Source organism: Molossus molossus, unplaced genomic scaffold (genome assembly GCF_014108415.1).
Source record: "Molossus molossus isolate mMolMol1 unplaced genomic scaffold, mMolMol1.p scaffold_m16_p_2, whole genome shotgun sequence".
NCBI lineage: Eukaryota > Metazoa > Chordata > Mammalia > Chiroptera > Molossidae > Molossus > Molossus molossus.
The window spans coordinates 133,461,104-133,483,369 of NW_023425355.1; the positions used below are offsets into that span (position 1 = coordinate 133,461,104).

The window sequence follows — 22,266 nt, forward strand, 5'->3', positions numbered from 1 at the left end:
CTGTAGGAAGAGAGAGATATACCATTGTAACAATCAGGCAGAATAACTTTGGTGATCTTTGGACTCAAGAAAAAAAATGGTCTGGAGAGAAATGCTCCAATAAAGCTGTTAGAGAAAGAAGTGGGTACACAGAAGACAGAAGCTAGTAAGAGGGAAAGAGTTCTCAAGAGTATACTCCACATACATTTTTAAATCAGTATCATCTTCTTTGTATACCATGTCTTAAGGCAAACATATGTGAGCTATATTCAGCAATTTATTTCTAAATTGGAATCCTTAAACAATCCTTTTCCATAAATATCATTTTTGAATCTTGTTCAGTAATTAATAAACAATTATTTTGCCAGTCAAAATGTTCTCCATTTCAACCTGGAATGCATCTTGACTAATCATTCTTCAGAATTCCCTATAAAGCACACTTTCCTAATCCCCATTTTTAGACAAAGAAGTTGAAGGTTTGAGAATTGAAGAGATGAGTTAAACACACACAGCAAATACAGGACAGAAGTGAGGTGGGATGACAACTGGAGAGACTTCTAATTCTCACTCACTACTACAGATAAGTTGTATTGTCTTCTACATACTGTGCTTCCTATGAGATATTTGTCCCTTTAATATTTTTTATTCGCCCTGGCCGGTTTGGCTCAGTGGTTAGAGCGTTGGCCTGCGGTCCAGAGACCCGGGGTCGGTTCCCACTAAGGGCATGTACCTTGGTTGCAGATTGTCCCCGGCCCTGGTTGGGTCGTGCGGTTGGCAGCCACTCGATGTGTCCCTTTCATGTTGATGTTTCTCTCTCTCCCTCTCCCTCCTACTCTATCTGAACAAAATGTCAAAAAATGTCCTCGGGTGAGGATAAAAAATAATATTTTTTTATTCATCTGTCTGAAATGTAGAGATGGAAGAAGAGAGGGGTAGGATAGAGAACTGAGTCGTTTGGCATGGCTACGGGGGGATAAAGATGTTCTCAGCAGCCTTTAAAGGCATCATCTGGCATTATTAATATTTTTTAAATATGTTTTTACTGCTTTTTAGAGAGAGAAAAAGAGAGGGGGGGGGAGAGAGACAGAAACATTGATGGGAAAGAAACATCAATTGGCTGCCTCCTGCATGCCCCCCGCTGGGGATTAAGCCTGTAGTAGCAATTGCCCTCACTGGGAATTGAACCAGCAAGCTCTTGGTGCATGAATGGATGCTCAACCACTGAGCTACACCAGCCGGACAGTGATCATCTTGCATTTTTTCTTGGGAAAGTAAAATGCTAAATTCATGGCAGCTTACTAAACAGTGGTTACTATAAAATGATTACCCTTAATTAACTTCACTCAAGAACTCATGTCCATCTGCACTCTGAAGGAACTTCCAAGTCTACTTCTTGCCACCTGTATTTCATAAGTAATGCAAATCACAAAATTTGCTTATGACATTGTTTTTAATTATTAGAAGACTGTCTGTACTATTGCAATAACTAGTCATCCTCAACCTTTATAATTTTGTTAAGAAAGTATCATTGGAAAGTTGTGAAAAGAACTTCAATCTAAATATTGCCTATCTACCCTGGGACAGATTCTATCCTAGGACAGATATGGGAGAATCTTGGAAAGTCAAATCATCCTTCCCACTCACATATTCAAAGATAGCTTCAAATCCTTGATATTTAATGTACAATCTCCAAATGTTTTTTGAAGATTTCTTTAAATGCAAAGCATTCTTACTTTACTAAAACAAAACAAAGCAGACAGAGGAAACAAACTCCTCTTCATTCCTGTGAGCATAGCTTAAAAAATACTTTGTACAATAGACAGAAGCATTTCACAGACAACACATTAATGCATATCTACGCTGGTACTCACAGAACATAATATCAGGGAAAGAAAAAAGGCATTTAGCAGCAAGTCAGGGGGATGATTCTAAGACATTCACATCAACTTCAGCAGAACTTTACACTTTTACAGAGTTGGATTAATAACAAAGAATCAAGTTGAATTTGTGATAATTATAACATTTCAATTTATTGTGGCAAGAACAATGGATTGGGTTAATGCATTAAATTCCTAGTCCCTGTTTTATCTACTATTATTAGATAATGTTCCTTTTAGAATTTTCACATCAGTAAACTAGAAAATAAGAGATATCTTAACCAAAAAGATACAGGAATAAAGTGCAAGTATTAAAGTAGTCCTGTTTTGAAATCTAATATAATTTCTTGGAGATGTGGCCAAAGTAGGCATTTAGTTATAACCACCCTCATATCCAAACTCAGCTACTAAACACACTACATGAACCCATAATACAATCAAAATAAGGTGTTGCATTTAATGATAACAATAAAAATGTTGACATTCTTGTATAAAAGCAATGAGAAAAGGTCACTTACTTATATTCAATTTCAGCATATCTACCCTAGGCAAATATCTGCCCTCAGTAAATGTGTGTACATATTTATATACAAATTTACATACTCTGCTGAATATCAATTATTATAAAGCCAAACATTTCTTTGCTTAAAATTTTTCATGCCTTGTTTAACATTCTGACATGGTGTCTGCAGGAAACAGAAACTGCAATTAGAAGGAGTGTTGGGAATCAGGTTTTGTTAACAAGGTTTAAACAGCACACTCTTCTGTCTAAGAGTTTAACTACAAATGTGTTAGTTAACCTTGGTTAACAAGGTTTAGAACAGCACACTCTGTGTTTTTTTTTTTTTTGTTACAGATGTCCCTCCTTACCCCCTATCACCTCTGCACTGACATCCTCCCATCCTCCCACTCCCTTCATGTCCCCCAGCCTTCACTGTATTGTTGTTTGTGTCCATTGGTTATGGATATATGCACATAAATTCTTTGGTTTACCATTTCCCTCTCCCCACCCCCCAATCCCTCTGAGGTCTGTCAGTCTGTTCCCTACTTTCATGACTCTGGGTCTGTTTTGGTCATTAGCTTAGTTTGTTCATTATATTCGACAAATAAGTGAGATTAGCACACTCTTCTGTCTAAGAGTTTAACTGCAAATTTGTTAGCAGTGAGGTAAAATAAGGAGATGGAGCTAACATTTGTTGGTCTCCATCCTATCCCATGAACACTGTTCCCTTTTATTTTTATTTTTTATTTTTGCATTTATCTTCAGATAGAGTGGGAGGGAGAGAGGGAGGAAGAGAGAGAGAAACATCCACCTGAGAGAGACACATCGAGTGGCCACCACCCACATGACCCCAACCTGGGCCGGGAACAAACTGCAACAGAGGCACGTGCCCTCAGTAGGAACTGAACCCGGGACACTCCGATCCGTGGGCCAACGTTCCAACCACTGAGCCAAACCGGCCAGCCCTGTTCTCTTTTCTTAAACACATTTCCTGATTAGCAAAAGGTAAAATGTATTCAAGTAAAAGATTAATTTTAGTAGAAGGGAAACCAGGCATACATTTTGTTAAAGAAAATTTTATTTTCACATGTGGAAAAGCATGAGATTTACACGGGAGAGGTAAAGCCTAAGGGTTCTTGATGCCAGGACAGAGCCAATACTGCTCCTGGGAGTATTTTGAGAATTGTAAGTAGGTTGGGGTTACTGAATGATTGCTACATCAATGGATACAACAGTTCCACACTGAAGAACTGCCAGTATCCCATGTGACTATTTTTTGTTTGTATTTGAAAATACTGTATTATTAACACTTACAGAGGCAAAGCAAAGCTATTTCACATATGAAATATTGCTTATTTTGGGGATTACTAAATTTGAAATAAACTAATTTTCAAAATTTAAATAAACTTTTTATTTCAGAATAGGTTTAGATCAACAAAAAAGTTGCAAAAATAGTACAGATAGTTCCTGTATACCTCTTATCCATATTCTGTTACTAATAGTTCACATTGCTATGATACATTTATCACAAATAAGGAACCAACACTGGTATATGGCTAATAACTAAACCTCACACCATTTTTATTTCACTAGTTTTTTGTTTTGTTTTTTCCTAATGTGATTTTTCTGTCCCAGGATTCTATCCAAAACATTATCATGTCTCCTTTGCCTCCTCTGAGCTGTGATTTTTCTCATATTTTCCTTGTTTTTGATTACCTTGACACTTTGGAGGACTGGTCCGGTATTTTGTAAAATATCCTTAAATCAGCATTTTTCTAATGTTTTTCTCATGCTTGGTGTGGAGTTATGAGTTTTGGGGAGGAAGATCACCCAGGTGAACTACCACTGATATCACTTCATATTAAGGGTAGATGTTAACCACATACCTTTTTACTGATGATCCAAACCCTGATTACCTGGCCAATGTAGTGTTCACTAGGTTTCTTCATTGTAAAGTTGCTTCTCCTTCCCACACTCTACTCTTTGGAAACAAGTCTCTAAGTGTAGCCCACAGTCAAGAGGTGAGGAGTTAAGTATTAACTCCTTGACAGGAGAGTATCTACATAAATTATTTGGAATTCTCTGTATGGGAGATTTTTCTCTATTATCTCATTTATTTATTTATTTATTTATTCATTCATTCATTCATTCACATCAGTATGGACTCATGGATATTTATTTTATACACTGAGTTATAACCCAATACCACTTTTGTTGCTCAAACTGTCCCAGCTTAGACTTTGAGAGCTCTTTCATAATGGCTCCCAAGTCTTTAACATGCCCTCTTAGAGTACTTCCTTACTTTCTTGTACTACAAGATGCTCCAGGCTCATCTTAAATACTCCCTCTCCAGTCCTAAAATTTGCCACTTCTCCAAAAAGTTGTGGTTCCTTCCCATGTGACTTTTAATAATTCCTCAAAAGGAATTATTAAGATGACATATCAAATTAGTCCAGCCTGTACTACTGCTAACACTCATTTTTATTCCAGTGTCTATCGGTTTATCTACTTCCATTTTCTTATACTTATATAAAATGATTTCAGAACTTACTGCTTTTCTTAAATCCAGATATGCCTATTATAAATAGGCAAAAATATCAATTTGTCTCTTCTAGTATGGTCATATTAAGCACTTACATATAGAAATCTATTTTATTTTTATAAATTATTTTCCCTTTTTGTTACAATAAGGGCATTACAGGGAATTTCTTTAAATTATGTGAATAGATAGGTTATATTATCTATTTTATTTCAGGAGACATTACATAATGTCTGTTACATAAAGGGGGCATTGGGTCCCAAAGGATTGATATAGGGGAAAAAAGTATAAGGTAGACTACAGTGTGTGGACTTTATTTGGATCTTGATTTAAGGAAAAAACCTGTAAAACTGTTTATGAAATTTATAAAACTAGAAATTTAAAACAATTCGATATTTAAGAATATTAAGGAATGAATTTTGATGGGATAACAGTGTTGTACAGGTGAGTATGAGATATATACCTTTTTAAGTCTTTATTTTTTTAAAGATATGCCTTAATTTTTTGAGATCTCATTGCTGGTGTTTTGGTAGGGAGAAAAATGTTACTAGATCCAAAGATTTTATTCTGCTATATTTATTTTCTCTGTGTGTGCTGGTCACAAGTATAAGAAGAAGCTGGCAAGGCGACCTCATTTGAAAAAAAATCTCAAAATTAGAAACTATTTCCTCTAAACATTAAGTTACACACATCTTAAAATGAACATTGATGGAGGTTCATGGTCTTACCATATTTGAAAGTCTCTTACCAGACCATTATTAACTTGGGTTGCCAACAATTATTTCAAGGAAAGTAATAAAATTCTCAAAAACATCCCCAAACAAAATTAATTTTAATTCATATACATTTTAAAAGATAATGAATGCTTTAGAAGAGAAAGAGTGTTTCATATAATTAATGAATAATGCTAAAGCCACTTCAGAATAGTTGATAATTACCACAGTTCAGTTGTTTTTTAATGTCTATTATTGTGGTAGTTTTCATGCAAAGTGAGACTTCAAATAATTCTCTCCATAAACAAAGAACAATTTAAATTGTTTTCAAATATCTTAAAACTTTCTATCTAAAGCAAACTCACCTCAATTCTACTAAAGGAAAAGAAGGAGAAATACAAAATATAATCTTTATGTTATTACTCAGAATAAATCAGAATTTAAGTTCCTAAATATATGCTAGAACATGTATATTTTAGCTACATAGGCAAAACCATGTGTATCAATTTAAATATGTATAATGTAGATGGAATTATACCTATTATAACCATTTTACAAGTGCTCAAATATCAAACATCTCTAGCTTAACTTAACCAGTCCATATTTTGCATTGATTTCACGAGTTTTTTTTGACTGGTGATGATTAAATTATCTTTAGCACTTGATTTCCTTCTGTGATTCACTATCGTACTGGTCTATGAAGAAAGTGTTTCCAAGCAAAACAAAACAATTTGAGGGGAACAATTTCCATTTAGTAGGTAGGTAAGGGTTTCAAAGCTACAGGAATGCACTGAATAAAGTCTACTATTCAAAGAAAAACTAATGAAATGCAGATAGCAGTACTAACCACTGCTAAGTAAATCTGAACAAAAGAATATAGCAGAATCCTTCCTACTAAAATGTATGTTGCTTATGGATGTCTATTATTAGGCACCATGTACTTTTATTGACAATCCTTTTAGAATCAGACATCTCAGCCCTGAGTTGGTAGTGGCACTGGTCTGAAGTAGATCATCTAAATCTAGACTAAGCAGAGGAGAGCACTAAACTCCTAGGGTTAGCAGCAAAATAAGAAAGATATCACCAAGACTACAGTGCTATGTGGCATCTTTGTCACTGGTTAAATTCCTACTCTGAGTGGAAATACCTCACCACACACACCCTTCTAGAGACCAAAAGGACCAAAGAACCACAGTCACCTTAACACATACTAGAGAAGGTAGGTCTGATGGAGAAGGCATCCACATCTTTGAAAGTATTCCCATATTCCTCTCATGTCACACCTACCTCTGGTAGAAAAAGGCAAATATATATTCTGGAACCAGTTTAAAATTTTTCAAATTCTGCTTCTTCCATATTTTTATTCCTCAAAATATTTATTGAACACCTACTCAATAAATATTTGGGCATATAGGACAAGTCATCCCATGTTTCTAAGCAAAAGGTTCTTCATCTGTAAAATAGGGATAATTCTAATCTTTCAGGTTTAGGATAGGCATAAGATAATGCAGGGAAAGCATGTAGCACAGTGCATGGGATGTAGTAAGTACTCAAATATTATCTATTATTTGTTCTGCCTCTGAAGACTGCCAACAGAAAGTAACCTTTTTCTAAATTTTAAAAAATAGCTGACACTTACCATGTACTTACTATGTACCAGGCATGATTTTAAGCAGAACCACAATCCTATGAGGTATGCAATATTATAATCCTATGAGGTATATTACCATCCCTATTCTACAAAAATGATAAAACCAGGCAAGTTACTTAACTCTCCCTCACTAAGATCACAAAGCTAGGAAGTAATGGAGCCTGGATATGACTAACCCAGGCATCTGATTCCAAAGTGTTCTTTACCATATATGACATGGTGCCAGTTTTTAAAGGGTGGAACATTCGAGAATTTTTTCAAGGTAAAGTTTGAAGATAATTATGTACAAACCTGAACTGTACCCTTCATGAAAGTATAAATCCAATCCAGTAGCGGGGGGGGGGGGGGGGAGTTGATAACCAACCTAACTCCATCACTGAACAGCTGTATAATCTCAGCTGAGCTGCTTAACTTCTCTGTACCTTACCTGTAAAAAGCTGTTAATAACTGTTCCTTATCTCATTTTTAAGGATTATTAATAACAGAAGTGAAGTGAATGAAACCTTTCCAACTTGGGTGAATGAGGGGAAGAACCAAGCTGTATCACAGAATGTTTTGCAAATATATTCCAAAAATCAAAAGTCATGATTCTAAGTATGCAGAAATTCTAACTAAAAATACAATTTATTTCTAGCTACCATATTTATAGTATGAAAATGGCTCCTGGCAAAGTACAGTACTTGTGGGTCAAACAGTTTCTTTCCAATCTTGTTTGCATTATTAGGTTGATCAGCAAACTCTTCTTTCACCTATTTGAAGAGTAAACTTCAATAGGAGCCTACTGAAATGATCACAAATCCCAAATAAACAGGATCTGAACAATTTGTTTTCACCATAAATATACTTAACTCATTATGTCTAGAGATACACTAGAAAGAAAAATCACCTAACCTTAAATATTCCATAGAACAAGCTTCTCTGTGTGTGTGACAATTGAGTATCAAACCGAAAGCCTATTGTCTGACAGCTAGATGGCAAGGGAGCAGACCACTACATGAGGAAACCTTCTGCCACTGATTTAATGCAACACTGATGCCAACAGAGATTGCCACAAAACTCACACCATGGCACCATACAGAAAAAAAAAAAAAAAAAAAGGGAAAAGAGCATCTAGCCCTGCCATCCACATTGGTTCTACACCACATTGAACTTGGTCTGCATATAGGCTCCATCAAGCAACTGTACTACATGTCTGTTTTAAGCACCATTAATAAAAACTCTACAACACTTTTTATATGTTTTTAATAGCCCAGTGGCTTATTTTGAAAGCCAAATATAAATAAATTGCACAAAATTAAAATATAAATTTTCTGCTCAACCAGGAAAAAATAAACTCCCATATATACATATAAAACATACCAAAATTATAACAAGAATTCAGCTAATGTTGAAATTAAATCTTCAGCATAATTACTTAAGGCAAGTATTTTAAAAGGTTTTTTTTTTATTAATCAATTACATTGTAAGTCTCACAATTTGCTAGAAAACAGATTCTTTCATAATCTTTGGTAAACAAGTTGAAAAAAGTAAAATGTAGGATCTAAGCCAGACTTCTGCTGATTTTTTTTTGTAGATATTACTTGAGAAAACATGTTACAAGCCCATTTTAAAAATAGCAGATGTGGCTGAAACAAAACAAAAAGGTCAAACAAACAAAAAAATAATATTGGGCAACACTCTAAAAGCAACTAACAATGTGATTTCTTCTTATCTATCATGTTATCAGAAGACTATCCAACCCATCTAAAAAGACTAATTTCCAAGAACATTAATGTCAAATAAACATAAAACAGACAAGTGTACTATAGTTGATATTAGTTTCATAACATTTTTACCATAACAAATTATAATACATTAATGCCATTGTGAGTTTTGGTTTATGTAATAAATTATGGTTCTTAAAACAATTTTGTTGTCACAAAATATTCAGCAGATGAACACATAAAACTAAAACAGCAGTTATTGTACTTTAGTAAAATTAAAAATTTTAAAATTCGTGATTTTATGGAAATATCTGCAATCCTTTCATTTTTTTTTTATCCTCACCCAAAGACACTTTTTTTCTTTGCATTTATCTTCAGACAGAGAGGGAGGGAAAGGGGGGGGAAGAGAGAGAAAGAAACATCAGAGCGAGAGAGACACATCAACTGGTTGCCACCCACATGACCCTTGGGGTTGGGGACAAACTGCAACCGAGGTACATGCCCCTAGTGGGAACCGAACCCTGGACTCTCTGGTCCGTGGGCCGACGCTCTAACTTCTGAGCCAAACTGGCCAGGGCTGCAATCCTTTCTTTCCTGAAAATTTAAGAGTAAGGTTAATATAATAAAAACTTCCATTAGAATTAATAGTTATAATTTAAATTGAACAAAAAACAAGATACATCTTTAAAGTCCCAAATTTCTATCTTATTTAATAGTTATCTGTAATTCAAATCAGGGTACAACTGCAATCCACTCTTTTGCAGTACTAGCTAGAATATTTAAGTCTGAAGGTATTATTTTATTAAGAGTTAACAGATTGGCATATTTATGTTAAGGTCTTTAAAATTTCGCTTACTGTCATTGATATTCTAAGCATTCTAAATTTGGGGGGAAGAACATGCTTAATTAGAAAAATATCTATAACTTGCCTACTAGTGGGCTATCCAGAAGCATGGAATTCACTAAATCTGTAAAAGGTACCTGAATTCAACAAGTTAACCCTTTACAATAACTCTCCATATAGGTCCTTAGCAAGTACCCTTAAAAAATTAGTCCAAATAAATTTATATTTTGTTTAAAAATTAAAGTTTATTTGCCCAGCCGGTGTGGCTCAGTGGCTGAGCATAGTACCATGCACCAAGAGATCACTGGTTTGAGTCCTGGTCAGGGCACATGCCCAGGTTGTGGGCCTGATCCCCAGTGGGGAGCATGCAGGGGGCCGCCAATCGATGTTCTCTCTCATCGATGTTTCTATCTCTCTCTCCCTCTCCCTTCCTCTCTCTCTAAAATAAATAAAAAAAATTTAATTAAAATTTATTTTTAAAAATCAGATGTCCCTATTTCCCTGCCTTTGCCCACCTCCACCCAGCCCTTGTCCCCGCTTCCCTCAGGCCATCACCACCCTGTTGCCTGTGTCTATGGGTTATGCATATATGTTCTTAGAGTTCCTTTGAAAACACCAAAATAAAGAAACAATTAGAAAATTTGTCTGAAAAAAAATGAATGCTTAAGGGATATGTTTTAATTTTTTAAAGAAATGTTTGCCTATAGTGTTGGACTATTAAATGATATCAGCAAATGATATTTATAGCACATTTAGAACATTTATATCATAAACACAGAAGTGTTATGAATTCATTGAAATTATTAATATTAACAAAATGAATCTAAAACATGATTTAGATTACTGAATTGGCTAGAGTAACACAACAATGAAATATGGATAAAGCAACCCTATTTATACTGTATTCTGACACATGATATACAACTTGGCACTGAAGTGTCCTTTAGAGCAGTGGTTCTCAAACTGTGAGTTGTGACCCCTTTGGGGGTCGAACAATCCTTTCACAGGGGTCGCCTAAAACCATCGGAAAACACATATTTCCGATGGCAATTCATAACAGTAGCAAAATTACAGTTATGAAGAAGCAACAAAAATAATTTTATGGTTGGGGGTCACCACAACATGAGGAACTGTATTAAAGGGTCACAGCATTAGGAAGGTTGAGAACCACTGCTTTAGAGCATTATAAGGAACTTTACGTGCATTGTAATTTAGGAAATCAGATTTGCTCAGAGACAAGAAATATGTGGATTAATTTATTTATTCCTTCACTCAAAAAATATTTCCTGAATACCTACTTTTCACCATATACTTTTTTTGCTTTGTTATGCAAAAAAGATGTGGTCCCTGCCCTCACCAAATAACAATACAAATTAATGTAAAAATAAAACTAGCAAACAGGATAAATATATGAATGGCACCAGGACAGCACATAACTGAAGATTTGATGTGACCCAGGGTATCAGGAAGGCTTTTCTGAAACAGTGGAGGGGAGGCTTGAGATCTGAAGGATAAGTAGGACTTATCTGGGTAAAGAACAAAGGAAAGAGAGAACATATTAAGTGCAAAGGCCTAGTGCTGGGCAAACAGAAGGCCAGTGTAGCTTACCTCACAGGCAATAGCCAAACTTTCAAGGGTCTTATCAGCCATTTTAAGGACTTTGATCTTTATCCTAAAAACAGTGAGAAGCCATTCAATTTTTTAGGCTAATGGGGTGAGAAGTAAAAGAGCAAGATTGGATGAGAATCATTCTCAAGAAGTTCATCCCGACCACAGGTTTATGGATCAGAAAAACAAACAAAAGTAAAATGCTTGACCTTGGCTGAAAAGGTATTTTGTCATTTGCAAAAGGAGAAAAAGAGGAAGCAAAGTACATGAATTTTACTTTTTCTAAACCCAACCACCACTTCTCAAACTTTTCCATTGATATATCTGTAATCCTCAAGGGACTTATAACCTTGGGAGGTCTGGGAAGTGCAGCTTTAAGCAGCCTGCTGCAAGCCTAAAATTCCTGTTAAGCCTCTGGTCTCATCTTTTAAATCATGCCAGTTTTGCTTTCCACAACATGAATATAATACCTATATTTGATTCAATATAAAAATAGTGTTTTAAAATACTTAGCAAAAATCAACTCTGGCTTCTTTTGATTCTTTGGCTTCCACAACCATAGAAATGTACCATTTTAGAGAGTACAGGCCTATTTTATGTACAAATAATGTGAATTCACTCACTAAATGTTATTCAACACTATGATCCCATACTGAAGACTACATTTGCTGTTCTTTAGACAGACACTATACCGTGACAAAATCACAAAAAATAAGCTTTAGACTATATAATTTTTCTAAATTACTTAACCTCCTTTCCTCCTGCCCCTTATAAATTAGTCTAGATGATCCATCATTCTAGTACTCTTTATAGAAGCTAATCCTTTACTTTTCACAATAAGCCTTATGTGTGAGGTGCTATGGTGAAGTCACACAGAAAGCTAAAAATGTTATTAAGAACAAATTAAGTCCTAATCTGAGGTCACTATGCTGTAAATGAAAATTATAATTTATCATTGGTTTAAGAACAGCATTAATATTTAAAAGCCTATACTCATTATTCATAAAAGAATTTGGATCAGTAAAATTCTAAATATCCAACAACATAATGTTAGTGATGTAATTAATCTTCAAAAAACTCATTTTAACATTATTTCCAAATCATTCCTGAGAAACAGATTTGAAACAGCTGTACCAATTCAATACACATTCTTTGTGGGCTTATTTTTGGCAGCCAAAGTTTTATAATGTGGTATTTATTTAAAGTCAGGACATGATGAGAGTTTTATTGTCTTTGTGAAATGCAGATTTGTTCTTGTACTTTTATACCACCTACTCATGGCTCCTCCCTCACTTTCCCTCTACTGCCCACCTCTGTCCTCCAACCAAAAAAAAAACACAAAAAACCTAGATATAACCCCTGTGGTTAATCACCCCATCACAATTCTAGAGTCTCTTGCTGTGCCTCTACATTTAGAATACACCCCTCTTACAATATGCCTTAATTAAATTGCTTAAATGGTTGTTAAAACCCCACCTTCCCCATGGATTCCTTCCTGACTTACTAAAATCATCATCTTCACTTTCCACTCGTGCTTGTATATATGTGAAACTTTAAAATTTACCAAATGTACTAGTGGGTACCTGTCTCTGTCTTGGCATAGATTTGTCAATGTTATTGCCATCCCTTACTTAGACTAATTTTCCCAATGCAGGGAATAATTTATTTAAAACAATTCATTAAAGTACTTCTATAAAGAAGTACTGAGTACATAATATATAAGGACCAGAATATATATACACAAATATACTTTTTCATGATCTGCATTAATCATGAATGTTAACTTAAAGAGCAAATGTTAATGACACTATAAATAAAATTATGCTTCTTGTGAACTAAACTTTACATATCAAAAAGGTAAATTGCATTTTTTTGTAAACTGACAAGAATTCCTATTCCAAAATTATCAAATCCAAAGTAGGTGATTGTTGGCGACTATCTAGTCACATTGCAATCGAAAATAAAAAGAATTTTTCAAAAGGAAGTGGTAGGACCAATTTGATCATATTTTATTTTTTGCGGTATTTTCTTCTCAATTTCCTGGCAGAATTATTTCTGATCTCTCTCTCAAGAATGTTTAACTCAAAATTTTGACATTTTCATTCATCTAATTAAGATATATGTAAACCTCAGCTGTGGGTCCTATGAGGAGGAAAAATTACTAAAAATCATTGTACCTGTCAACATTTCTTTACCTTATCAGATACATTCTCCTTCACAGCATTTGACCTTAATACTAAATCGACCTAATTTCATAACTGCATTTTCCATTTTAGTAGAGTTGTATGTAAAACATTAGTTTTATCTTTGCCTTCATACCTAAAACAATGTATTTCATGTTCTTTTTTCTTTCTTTCTTTTTTTTTTTGTATTTCATTTTCTATCCTCAAGATGGCTGAGTCATCAGGACAGAAATGAGAAGTCCGTGAATGCTTCTTAAAGAAAATGGTTTATAGTAAACAGGGAAAAGCAGAGCAGTTAATTGTGAGATGGGTTGAGAAGAGGCTATCTTTAAAATTTAGATTATTCTGGGAATCACAATAATATAAGAATGGATAGAGCTAGGTCACAGAGACCATAACAGAAGAGCAGCAAAGCGGAGCCTGTTGATTGATTCTGAAAAAAGTATTCCATTTTATTTGATTCAGATTAGGATTAAGATCACTGGGAAAATGTCATGAAAGGAGCTTGTTCCAGAAAATAATTTCATCTGAGTCAAGTGGATATTTTGAAAGAGTTTCAAAGTTGGAAAAGATGTGAAAAGAAAACTGGAATTACTGGGTGTGACATGGACAAGGAAAATTAATAACATTAATAATCAGAGCCCTAAAGTGTTCAGAGGTTTTTGCTGTATTTCAGAGGGCAAAAATGTAGACTCAAACAACTACAGATTATGAGGTATTTCCAGCCCCGCAAGTGAACACATAGGAAATCAGAAATAATTTTAGAGTAATAGACTGAGCAAAAATTAGAAAGTTTTTGGCCTACTTTTCTGCCTATAGCTTTTTCCAATAATTGCTTTGTTTTTATTGACTGTAAAACATCTTACATTTAAATATTTTGTCAAAACTACAAAAGGACTGAATGCAATTTCCAATTGAAAAAAAGTTGGTTTCAAATGCTAAATTATTTTTATTTTCTCAAAAATATTTTTATAAAATCCATTTTTAAGGACTATAAAATATTTTCAAATAGCCATCAGGATAATCTGCAATATAACTGTTTATTTTACTGACTCATGAAGAGTTCATATATTTACTGGAACTAACACTGACACTGTGTCACATCAAATTTTCACTGTCAACAGAAAATTCAGTGAGCATTGTATTTTACAAAGAGTGGAACTGGGGGTGAGCAAAAAAAAAAATGCAAGTATTTCCTTATATCTTTACCAATAATTTAATATTTGTGTCTCCCTCAAATATATTTTAATAAAAAGTAATAGATTAAAATGAATTGTAATGTATATATAGTCTTTCATAAATAATCTTGAATATATGCTACCAAAGCTTAATAATCTTGTCACACTTTTTTTATTTCCCTTCATTTCCCTCTCTGCTTACTGAGTTTCTATACCACTTTTATAAATTGTCTAGAAGCATAAATATATGGTCATGCTATTCTTATATGTTAAATGATTCCTTTTCTATTTAGTAAAGACAAAACTACCTTAGAAAGAGCATAAAACATGTACCTTACTATGTAGAACTATAACTAGTTGTGATTGGGACTAGTTGAAAGCATATGCTATATGCTTTAAATATTAAGGGTGATGAAACTGTCACAGTAAGAGCATGCTTTGAAGAACTCCCACAGTGTTGCAGTTGTTCAAAAGTCCTGTTCATTCTTTGGCACTGCCTTAATAACACTATACACTATACAGAACTAAAGGAGGGTTTAGCCATTCCAAAGTTACAGCCTAAATTAGTTGACTTTTAAACATTACTGCATCTGAGGAAAGGGTGAAAAGTAGTTTTTAAATGTGTTTTGTAAAATTTAATTTGGGAAAAGTGTAGAAAGGGAAAAATTAATTAGGTAACAAGTGTAAGTTGCAAGTTGAGAAAATGTTCGTTTCATCCAACTATTTTTTAATCTTATTTCCTGATATCTCAAATCAAATTTATATAAAGATTATGGAAATTTCATCAGTAAGGGGTTTGGACTTGAAATAGACAAATAATGACATCAGTTATTCTTTTCCAGTCTAATGTGTACAAGGATACAAAAATTCCATCTTGGCAACCTCACTGATCTTTTCAAATAGCTCAAAAATTTGTTACTAACATGTATGAATATTAGTTATTCAACTTGAATATAGCAGTCATTTAAAACCGCAGCTATCAATGTTAGCCCAACTTCAAAGAAGCTGCATTTTAGGCTGGAGAGATTTTGAAAGGACTAATGTACTGGAACATTAATAATATGTGTCAGAATATGTGCATCGTATGTTCTACTTGTTTCAGTGGACCTAAACTGCAAGAATGTACTAGGAGGGTGGGTGGTGAAGAAGATGGAGTATGCAGCACTCACTACAAGCATCATGGGAATTTGTGAGAGGTAGTCTTGAAGGTAATCTGACTCCCATGGAGCCAAGACAGCTTTCCTTTGAGAATTTCAGTAACAGACTCAAACTAAAGCAATCCTTTAGGCAAATGCAAAGAAAGGACTTTCATTAAGCATTCCTGTTTCTTGCATATACCCTGCTCTTTCTTCCATGACTGAGAAATAGAGAAGACGAATATTTGTCTGTATCTGACAACTGGGGGGGGGGGGTTGAGGGGGTTGCTGGTGGGAATCCAGGAAAGCAGAATTTCAATAGCAAATATGTAAAGAGAAGAAACAGAAAAGATGAGCCACTGCAGGACTTTGTCTTAGTCATGGCACCCATGGCACCTTAACACAATGCACCACACACAGGGGGGCAGTCGATAAATAATGAATTCAATTTAATTAAATACACTCTCATTGTACTGTGCTTTACAGTTACAAAGCACTTTGCACATGTTAGAAAAGAAAAAATGAAGTAAATGAGGAATAAATGGGCACATAAGAGACTAGAAGGAAAGCAAATGGATAAAGGAAAATCCACAAGAATAACCAAGAAGCTGAAAGGGTTTGGGGAAAGAGAGGAAAAAAATTGTTTCTCTTTATCGTTCTCAATCACTTCCAATCACCCCACTTTCCTTCTAAAGTACCTGGCCTAAGAAGGGGCTCCATCATTTCAGAGCCCACATTTTTCACAAATGATAAATCTATGGTCCCTGACTAATCTACCTTGAGTCTGTGCCTAGGAACAACCACGAGCAAAGCTGTAACATTTCCCAAGTGTGTCCAGGAATCATTTATTCAGTCCAATTCATTCCCTATCATTATTCCCCAAATCTTAGGAATCTTAAGGGATGGGAGGTGAGAGAGCAGTAGTCGTGAGGGGGGTGGAGGGGTCCTCTACAGCCCCCTTAACTCAGACAACAGAGGGAGATAGTGAGGCAGGAAAACCCAGGGACGAGAGAAAAGCCCACGATTTTGACTAGGTGGGCGAGTGTCTATAAGTATGGTTCTTAGAAATTGCCAGGGAAAAGACAGGAAGAGCCTTCAAGATGGAAGAAATGAGGAGGAATCTGAATGCGCATCACCTCTCACCTGGCGTCCAGGCCCCAAGAAAAAGCCCTGAGGTCCAAAGCCTTAACCGGCCAGAAAAGGAGGCGGCTAAAGACGCGGGGTGATGCGCTGGAGGGAGCCCACAGACAGCAGCGCGGATGCTGTCCCAAGGGACGCCCGTTTTCCTCTCCCCAAAGTAAATTATTCCCCGAGCATCCTCAACCCGACCTGGGAGAGAGTGGTTGCTTCCCGATTCAAACGGGGGTGGCCGCGTCCTAACCCCATTATGTGGGCTTAAAAGTTGCCCGGAGAGTTGGCGCTGGAAAGGGCACCTGGCAGGGGCGGCTGCTGAGAGGGCGTCAGGTTTCCCAGGAACAAAGGGGCTCGGGAAGGGGCGACCAGAGGAGCAAGTCCCTTGGGGGCTCCTCCCTAAGTGGAGAGACAAGAGTTGCCACGTCCCCCGGTATGGGGGCACCAAGGGGAGAGAGAAATCGGGCAAGATGCGCCTGGATTGCGCCGGTCTTCCGCCGCCGTGTGTCCAGCCTCCTATCCTCCCGCTCTCTCCGCGCCCCTCTCCTGCTCAGGAGCAAGCGGCAGGAGACAATAGGAGACCAAGATTCCGAGTCCCCCCAACCCTGCAAGGACCCCCGCTCCCCCACCCCTGCGCACCACGACCAGTGGGCGGAAGCCCCGATGGCGGGCTCGGCCGTGGCGGGCGTCCTTTCCCTCCTGCGCTGGGACCCCGCACCCCAGGGCCCCCTCGCCCTCGGCACAGCGGGCATTACCTTTCATCCAGTCCACTACTTGACTCGGAGACCATTTGCTCACCGGTTCCATGATCAGAGCCATTGGCGAGGGGTCGATTCCGTGTGGGGTGCAGAGCTCAGACACAAAACGAACTCTACAGTCCGAACCGCTTTCAGGTGGGATCCCTTGCTGGCCGCTGCCTCGTTGAGCCGGGAGCTCGGAGAAAGCGGCTTTTGTGTGCCGGGTCTCGCGGCTGCAATGTCTCTTAGCACAAGGCGGGCAGCAGCGGTGGGAGCGGCGACCAGGAGGGAAAGCGCCGAGGTCGCGGCTCCTCTTGGCCCCTACTGAAGCGGCGGCTGCTCCGCCACTCGGTTCGGGTCTCCGTCCCTCCGGGGTTCAGTTCATGGCTTGCACTGCCGAGGGTCGCGACGTTAAGGGAAGGAGCCGCTGCCGCCGCCGCCGCCGCACGCCCGCAGCTAACTTGCCCGCTCGCCTCGCGCGCGGGAGTGAAGCCCCAGCACGACAAGCTGAACGGCGGAAATGACGAGGGGCCTCCTGCCACCCAAAATATCTCTCTGCAGCCCTCGGGTGCGGGGCGCGCGCGCCACGAGCCCCCCGCCCGCTCGCGGCCGCGCGGTCCCGCCCCCGGGGCCGACGACAGGCGCGCGTGGCGCGTGCGCGTACGCGCGCCTGCACGAGGCTCGAGCCAGGGATCGGCCTGTCAGTCAGGCAGGTGCGGGCGGCTCGCAGCCTCGTGTTCCCGCCCCGCGAAACGCCCCGGGACAGAAGCGCGCGAGGAGCGCGTGCGCGGCGGCGGCGGCGGTGGCGGCGGCGCGAGCTTGAGCCCGGGTCAGTCAGTCAGGTGCCAGTGGCGGGAGCGCGGCCCCTAAGAGCCTCTGAGCCCATGCGACGGCGGCGGGACGGGCCGCCCACCAGTTGCTGAGGCTGCTGAGGAGGTACCTGAGGCCCCGCCGCCCAGGGGTAGGGGACACCGCTGAGCACCGGGTTACAGCTGGAGCCCGGGCTTTCCTCGCTCCCGTCCCCACCCCCCCACCCCGCAGCTGAGTGGGCTCCCTAGGTGGTTCCCGAGCCCCGCGCACGCCTTTGGAGACGGAGACATGGAATGCCACGGACGGGAACCGGGCACAGCCAGCCAGAAATGCAGCGATGACGAGGCAGGAGGGCCAGTGTGCGGGGCTGGGAACCTGCCAGTGCGGTTGTGGAGATACCGAGACAGGTCGGGCCCACGTGCCCTTTAAAGAGGCTCTGTGTCGGGTTTTCGGCCAACTCCTCCAATGCTGAGAGCACCAGTACCTATTTTAGAGGATGTCCCTTCAGATATTCTTATATAAGAACTGAAGGGGAATACAGATTCAAAATGAGTGACAAATTGTAAACAAAGTGATTCTTCAAAACTTAGGTACTTCACTTACACAGGGTACTATATGGCCTTGAGTAAAGGAAGTTCGCCTAATGAAGCTTCACTTCAAATCACAATTAATCCTAGAAAGTATTGATGTAAACTCTACCACCACATAACCATTTTATCTTGGCCATTCTTAAATAGCCCCGTTCAATAAACAGAAACTCATTTTATTTCTATAACTATTTCAGTAATGTCAATAGGTTTTTTCCAGTTCGTACAGTAACCCATCTTCTCTAGTTCAGTTACCACATGAGATGTATAACTGCCACTTTTCTCAACTGACATGAATTGACACCCCCTACCCCACCCCCACACAAAGAACTGAAACCACAGTATTTTGATGTTTTCAGGCTAGTGATACAAACCAAATAAAACTTAAGGTTGTCGGTCTGTAGGCATATTTATTTTTCTAATAATCCGAACTTGAAAGTATATGGGAAATTTTGGAAAGAAATTTAGATTCTCTAGACAAGTTTGTGTGCAGAGGGTACAGGTATAGTACCTGTCATAATCTAGATTATGGTTGTGATTTGCAATTATTTCTTGGCTAACCAGGTATGAAAGGTATTTTGGAATGCTTATATTCCAACTGAGTCTGAGACATTGCATTATTATTTCTAGAAGAAAAGATAATTTCTAGCATTAGTAATTTATAGAGTAGTTTTTATGTTCAGAAACATAATGGAATGGACACATTGCAAATGATTAAAGGTTACAGTCATAGAGAGATGTTAAAGGTACTTTTATCAAAATACTGCTAATAATAATAATGAACATTTATTAAGTACTGTGCTGAGTAATTTACACACATCCTCAAAACAGCTCTAGCATTAGCCACATTTTATAGATGAGAAAACCTTGACTATCACATTCAGTTCCTATCCTGAGGGCCTATTACACATAGTTCAGTAAATGTTGAATAAGTTAATGAATAAGGCTTAAATAAGTTAAATACTTTCTCTGGGGTCATGACACATGATTGTAATATCAAGTTAAGGTGATTCCAGAATATGAACTTTTAAAACTAGTAAGAAGGGTTGTATCAGTGTCACAAAAAGAACAGTACTTTGGAAGAGGAAGGCCCATCGAATGTTATCAGAAAATTAACTACAAAGGAATCTGAGAGTCACTATGAGTGTTCCTGACCAGTACCTAATCAGCAATCTAGGAATTGAACAAATTTGGCTGAAACACCAAACTGCGTATCCTGACTGGGCTTGCATGACAGCAACCAGACTGTTGTTCATCATATTACAAGCAAGTTTAGAGAGGGATGTTTCCATAATGAATGGAATATCAATCAAAACAAATGCCAGCCCTGGCCAGTTTTCTCAGTGGTTAGAGCATCAGCCTAGGTCCAGAGAGACCTGGGTTTGGTTCCCGCTGAGGGCATGTACCTCGGTTGCAGTTTGTCCCTGGCCAGCCCTGGTTGGGTTGTGTGTGTGGCAGCCACTCGATATGTCCCTTTAATGTTGATGTTTCTCTCTCTCTCTTCCTCTCCCTCCCTCCTACTCTATCTGAACAAAAAATGGAAAAGCGTCCTCGGGTGAGGATAAAAAAAAATGCCATAGAACAGGATGCAGTAAAAATAAAAGATGTATTTCATGAAAACACCAGTGCCAAAGAAGATGAGAAGGAAAAATAAAAACATAGAAAGGATTTTGAGGAACACCCTACAATACAATTAAGTGTACATTTTCTCTTCTGATTTATGTAAGGAATTTATTTAGTCTAGTCACCTGGGATAAGTATAAAAATTATAAGATCTAAGAATGACAGCCAAAATGTGGGTGTGGAGTTATATACTACCATATAGAGTTCACCAGGGCCTTAGGCATTTGTCCTCAGCCCTTCTTGAGCTTCCCCTTACAAAATATACAAAAAAATAAAATAAAAATAAAAAGAAACAAACAAAAAAATTGACTTTGACAATATAATTGGTATTAATTATTTACCTAATTTGTTCAGAATATATCTGGATTTTTAGTCTAATATTCTTGATTTGGGGTGAAGAAACATGAAGGGATTAAATCATCATTGCCTTCACACTTTTATTCTTAACTCCAGATGACTCAGCTAAATCTTTCCTGCATTTTTATTTCCGAAACTTTTCAAATAAACTAGCTTTTATATTATTTTGCCTATTAGTCAAAATATTAATGTCTTATCCCATTTTGTAAGTATAATATAATGTAATTATATACAAACTTTGGCAGCTTAATTTTGCCCCATTTTTGTAAGTGTAGTATAGTGTGATTATATGCAAATTTCTCTTAATGTACAATACCGTTTCAAAGATTAGGGGAAAAGATATGTTGTCATAAAATACATATCAAAACATAACACATTGAATGACATGATATTACACATACTTCAACAGTCTAGATATAAAAGCCAAACTGATTCTTTGGAAGCCAACTTGGATTGTTTTTGGAAGCAGGCAGAGGAGAAATATTAAATTAATTAAATTAATTGGATACATGTAACTTGTGAGGTGTTTGCTACCGTATCAAAATAAATCACTTTAAATCATCTTTTAATTCAAATGTTATGCCCTGGCCGGTTTGGCTCAGCGGTTAGAGCGTCGGCCTGCGGTCCGGAGAGACCCGGGTTCGGTTCCCGCTAAGGGCACGTACTTCGGTTGCAGTTTGTCCCCGGCCCTGGTTGGTCGTGCGGGTGGCAGCCACTCGATGTGTCCCTTCACGTCGATGTTTCTCTCTCTCTCTCCCTTCCTTCCTCTCTCTCCCTCCTACTCTATCTGTACAAAAAATGGAAAAGTGTCCTCGGGTGAGGATAAAAAAAAACAAAAAACAAATGTTATAGTTTTTTTTTTATTTTCCCTCTAGATTTCAATATAAAATTAAAGTCTCTTGACCAAAGTATTTCTGATTAAGATTTTATAGTGTACATAATGAGTCTAAGTACTTTAGATATGGAATTTTCAAAGGTCCTCTGACTGGAATCTAGGTGCTCAATGGATCTGACTCTTAGGGATTGGGTCAGATAGGGAGGAGCCTTCCATTGGAAGAAATACCTTCAAGACTTTGTCTCTTTGGGGTCAAAGACAGGAGTACATAAT

At 37.9% G+C, this 22,266-nt stretch overlaps 1 protein-coding gene across 6 annotated transcripts in view; it reads right to left on the minus strand.

The window, feature by feature from the left end:
• The window catches only part of CNKSR2 (connector enhancer of kinase suppressor of Ras 2), a 297,838-nt gene extending 279,770 nt beyond the window's left edge, over positions 1–18,068 (minus strand). For 2 of the 6 annotated variants that reach the window (XM_036270511.1, XM_036270515.1), the window contains exon 1: positions 17,800–17,893. In XM_036270511.1, coding sequence (XP_036126404.1) covers positions 17,800–17,863 — 64 coding nt within the window. In that variant the 5' untranslated portion in view covers positions 17,864–17,893. Of the gene's footprint in view, positions 1–17,799 lie in introns of all 6 variants that reach the window. The other 4 variants (XM_036270514.1, XM_036270513.1, XM_036270512.1 and 1 more) reach the window with 3 other exon arrangements.
• Between the last annotated feature and the right edge of the window lie 4,198 nt (positions 18,069–22,266).